Here is a 4044-nt window from a genome sequence, read left to right on the forward strand (position 1 = left end):
CGGCGCCTGTGTGTGTATCTTACGAATTATGGCGTTAATACCACTGTGTGCTCATGAGTCCGCCGTCCCAGTGTGTGTATGCATGTTTGAGCTCGTGTTACTTTAGCAAGTTGACTTTGGGGATCATCATTAGAGAGGAGTGTGTGTGAGTGTGTGTGAGTGGTTGCCAACATGCAGCTTGCGGCTTGAGTTTCTCCGGCAAAATCCCGATGACGTCAGAGCTTAGCTGCGAAGGCATGGCGCACAGCAAGTTATTTATGGAAATAATGTTAATTATCGCAGTAGGCAGGAAAGTTGATCCCTTTGCAACGAACATTGGAAAGAATTCGGGGAAATCCGAGACATCAAGCATTTATTAGGGCTTTCTAAAGCGGTATAAAAGAGTACTTTATTATAGAAAAATGATGCCCTATATCGAATCTTCTATCCTCTGTTTCCGTCAGTCATTGACTTTAACGAGTATTTCGAATATATTTTTTACTGCACATTTTCTTGAACGGTTTTCTTATGCCACACCAATTTATTTTGTTTCGCACGGCTTGGAAAACCAAAGCAACTTGCGGTATCAAAATTTATTTTAATAATTACGCAAGCCGACAGCTAAGATGTACCTTTCCGTGCCTTGCAAGAAAATAAATTTGAATAAAATTTTGTTCAGAAACGTCTACATAAAAGAGAATACATTTATAAATATTCCGATTCGAGTGCAGATATTTGTCTAACTTTTCCCCTTAAAGCGACTTTGACTTGATTTCCATGCTCACTTGAATGGCCTTTAAATAGTTTTGACTGGCCTTCGATGTTAGGGTATCATCACAAGGGCTGTTAAGACCCTTTAAAAATCAGAAGCAACCCGTTTGCCCACACATGCTCCTCCAGTCCTGAAATCCTGCAGCCGTGCTATACGCCACTACCACGAGCAACCTGAGTGAGTGTCACCAGCAGCACCGCATCGGGAGCCAAATGGGTGGTGCGGGAATCGACTTTCAGTGGCTCACGTATGCTGGAACGATTACAAAATGCTGAAAACGGAATTTGCAAAATGTCACGTCTGACGTTCGTTGGCAACTAAGACGGAAATTTACCACTAAATGACGACCAACCCCCGAAACGAGGTGGCTCCTGCCACTAAAAGACAACCTCAGTGCTCGACGAAGTGAAAAAAGAAACCCAGACGAGCAGCTGCAAATGATGAGCAAGTTATCCCAAAAGAGGAGGTCCCCAAAGGCTTGCGCAGCACCATAAATTGATTAGAGACAATCCCGAAGAGGAGCGCTTACAAATTTACATTTAATTTCATCAACTTTCTCAACACAGCCTCATATGCAAATCGCCCTCAATCGGTGTGGCTCCAGCCGAAGGAATACGGTTTATTGGCATCCGCTGGCTGCATCATGGCATAGCCGTTCCAGCCTCCGGAATCGCCACCCGCATTCGGTTGCAAATTGTAGTTGCCGTAATGGCCATAAGGACTGCCCATGGAAGCCTGGATTAGTTGCCGCTGAAGAATCTGCCCCTGCAGCTGCTGCATATTGGCGATGCTGTTGTACTGCTGCTGCTGAGTTGTGACATGCCCAAAGTTCTGCTGGTTCGGTTTGGTCATGTACGAGGGCGCAGGACATCGCCACCCTGCACGGGCGACACTTTGCTGACAGGCGGGCCGTGGAGCAATGGGTTTGTGGCCCCGTATCTGTGGAGCCTGCGGCGGTACCTGCTGCATTTGCATTTGCATCCGCTGATGCACTGCAGCCTGATGAGCGCCCACGGGCGCCTGCATGGGCACACCGTCGACCAGCACCGGGTACACATTTCCGCCGAAGACGAGGCCGCTTCCGTAGACCACCATCCCATTCGGTGGGACTTGCGGGGGACCGCCTTGCACTGGCTGAACGCCACCCGATTTTTGCAGACTAGTCATATTGACAATGTTACTCTGTTTTTTTTTTTCTAAAATTTCGACACTCGAATTTCAACTACCGGTCACCGAAAAGCCGATCGAAAGACTGTCTAGAGGGAGGAAAGGATCTTGACAGCTTATTCTCCGCCTCTCCCTCACAAACCTTGGAACTGCTAATTAATTTGCCACTTGCAACTTCTGAGCAACAGCTTGAAGCCTGCCTTCCATCACGAATGAAAAGGGCCAAAGGATTTTACACCTTATCAGCACGTACTCTCTGAATTGATACACAGAGATGGGCCCAAGGGAAGACAGGCATTTTTAATTAAGGCCTGAGTGGATCCTGGAGGAGGTAGTCCAGACTGTCAGATAAAAAAAAACAAAGGCAGACAAGAGATTACTCTAAGAGATATAGGCATGTAAGGTAACCAATGGTGTTCATGTGGGCACTCCAATTATGCCTTCCATAATTAGAGAGTGAACTTTTTCAACTGAGTAAGGAGGTAAGGAATTTCCTTGGGTATGCATTGCAGCTCGTGTCAGTTTGTTACAGATGTTTAAAATCAAAAGCCATTCGAAAATCACACAAAACCCCAATTTGGATTACCAACATAAAGACTAAAAAGTCTTTACCTTCCAAAATTAAACCCCAAAATAGTGAGTGATCGTGAGATTTACAATAAAAGATTTGATAATTAGGTATATGTCCCATAGGCAACATGTTTCCCGATGACTTCGACGTTGAGCCCTTTAACCCGTTCAATGTCGGACCGCCCAATAGTGGAGCCCGCTCCGACTTCAAAATCCCCACCTGCGTTACGTATCCGCCTCCGGTGTTTGTGGCCAAGCCCGAGTATGCACAGGAGGAATTGCTTGCCCGGGAGAGTAAGCCCCGGATGGGCTCCACAAAGCTCGGCGAGGTGGCCATTTCCAAAGCCATCAAAGAGGAGATGGCCGTGGCCAAGAAGCAGGCCGCAGCCATCCATGAAAAAGACTGCATTGATGCGGGCGGTGTCTCCAGGACGAAGCTCACCAAGGACTCCCGGTCAAAGGAAGCGGTGGCAAAGGAATCGCTTCGCACTTTAATGCCAGTGAGGTCGAGCCGTCAGGCGAGCGGTGAGGGCAGGGCCAATTTTCAGGTTTCCACTTCGGACTCCAGTGTGGCTTCCAAGGTGAGCAGCGTGCCCAAGCAAAGTCAGGCCAGAATCGAGGCTAAGGCCTCGAAAACCTCCCGAACAAGATCTGCGGTCTCAAACAAGAGCTCATCGAATACTACACTCACTCCGAAGTCCATTTTGAATTCACCGAACCCCTCAGAGACCGTAAAAGTTTCCTTCAGCGCAGGCAAATCAAAGGTATCGAATAAGTCCTCGGAAACGGGTACTCAGCGATCCGTAAAATCGAAAGAGGAGTCGGCCTCGGAAGCCTCTGTAAAACCACAAAAGACAGATTCGGCCTCCCAACAATCCACTAGGGCGGAAAGCCAAGATTCCCAGAAGACCAATTCACAAGACCAACTCGCCTCTGATCTCATCTCCAAGAATGCCAAGACAGCGGCTTCAGAGGCTAAAGTTATATCGAGAACCAACGTATCAAGTGTGCTTCCTGAGTCTAAGGATGGGCCCAGCTATATTCAGTCGGAAAGCGCCTTATCCTACAGGCAGTCCTTGAACCAGCAGGCCGCCGAGCTGGCGGATCGCCTAAATGCCGGAAATGAGAACTGCAGGCGCTACAACTCAGTGGCTCGAAATCACTCGATCACAGTGCCCCAAAAACTTTCTCAAGGGGATCGCATGACTTTCTGGTTCAGCGATGCTGTGCTTTCCTAGAAAGTTATTTATTTAGCGGGGAAATCCACAGACAAGGTTGGCCACCATTGCTTGCTGTCGAGCAGGACAAAAATAAAAACTTAAATTGGCAGTTTTTACTTTCCATTTACAGTTGGCTAACGAGATAGGCAGAGACAACTAACCTGATTTGTGGTGAAACATTTTTTACCGACCAGTGTCATTAATTCAAATGCGCTAAAAATTTGCGGTCAATTGTTCGTTTTAAATGCATTGCTGGCCATAAAATATGCAAAAAAGTGACCTTATTTTTACAAAATAAATGCGCTTTTAAATAAAGTATTGGAATAGCACGCCAAA

The 4044-nt window shown here is 47.0% G+C and overlaps 2 protein-coding genes across 2 annotated transcripts; one reads left to right on the forward strand and one right to left on the reverse strand.

Annotated features, from left to right (window-relative positions):
* Positions 1-1271: 1271 nt before the first annotated feature.
* Positions 1272-2015, reverse strand: LOC108033502 (uncharacterized). Its single transcript, XM_017107844.3, has one exon. The coding sequence runs from the start codon at positions 1916-1918 to the stop codon at positions 1337-1339; it is 582 nt and encodes a 193-aa protein (XP_016963333.1). The 5' UTR covers positions 1919-2015; the 3' UTR covers positions 1272-1336.
* A 383-nt stretch (positions 2016-2398) lies between these two features.
* Positions 2399-4044, forward strand: LOC108033437 (uncharacterized). Its single transcript, XM_017107762.3, has 2 exons — positions 2399-2554; positions 2612-4044. The coding sequence occupies exon 2, from the start codon at positions 2617-2619 to the stop codon at positions 3724-3726; it is 1110 nt and encodes a 369-aa protein (XP_016963251.1). The 5' UTR covers positions 2399-2554; positions 2612-2616; the 3' UTR covers positions 3727-4044.

The sequence above is a fragment of the Drosophila biarmipes genome, chromosome 2L (genome assembly GCF_025231255.1).
Source record: "Drosophila biarmipes strain raj3 chromosome 2L, RU_DBia_V1.1, whole genome shotgun sequence".
NCBI classification, from domain to species: Eukaryota; Metazoa; Arthropoda; class Insecta; order Diptera; family Drosophilidae; genus Drosophila; species Drosophila biarmipes.

What these genes read in the sequence shown, in the direction of transcription:
- LOC108033502 (XM_017107844.3), bottom strand. Translation starts at nt 1,918, where the DNA reads ATGACTAGTCTGCAAAAATCGGGTGGCGTTCAGCCAGTGCAAGGCGGT.
- LOC108033437 (XM_017107762.3), top strand. Translation starts at nt 2,617, where the DNA reads ATGTTTCCCGATGACTTCGACGTTGAGCCCTTTAACCCGTTCAATGTC.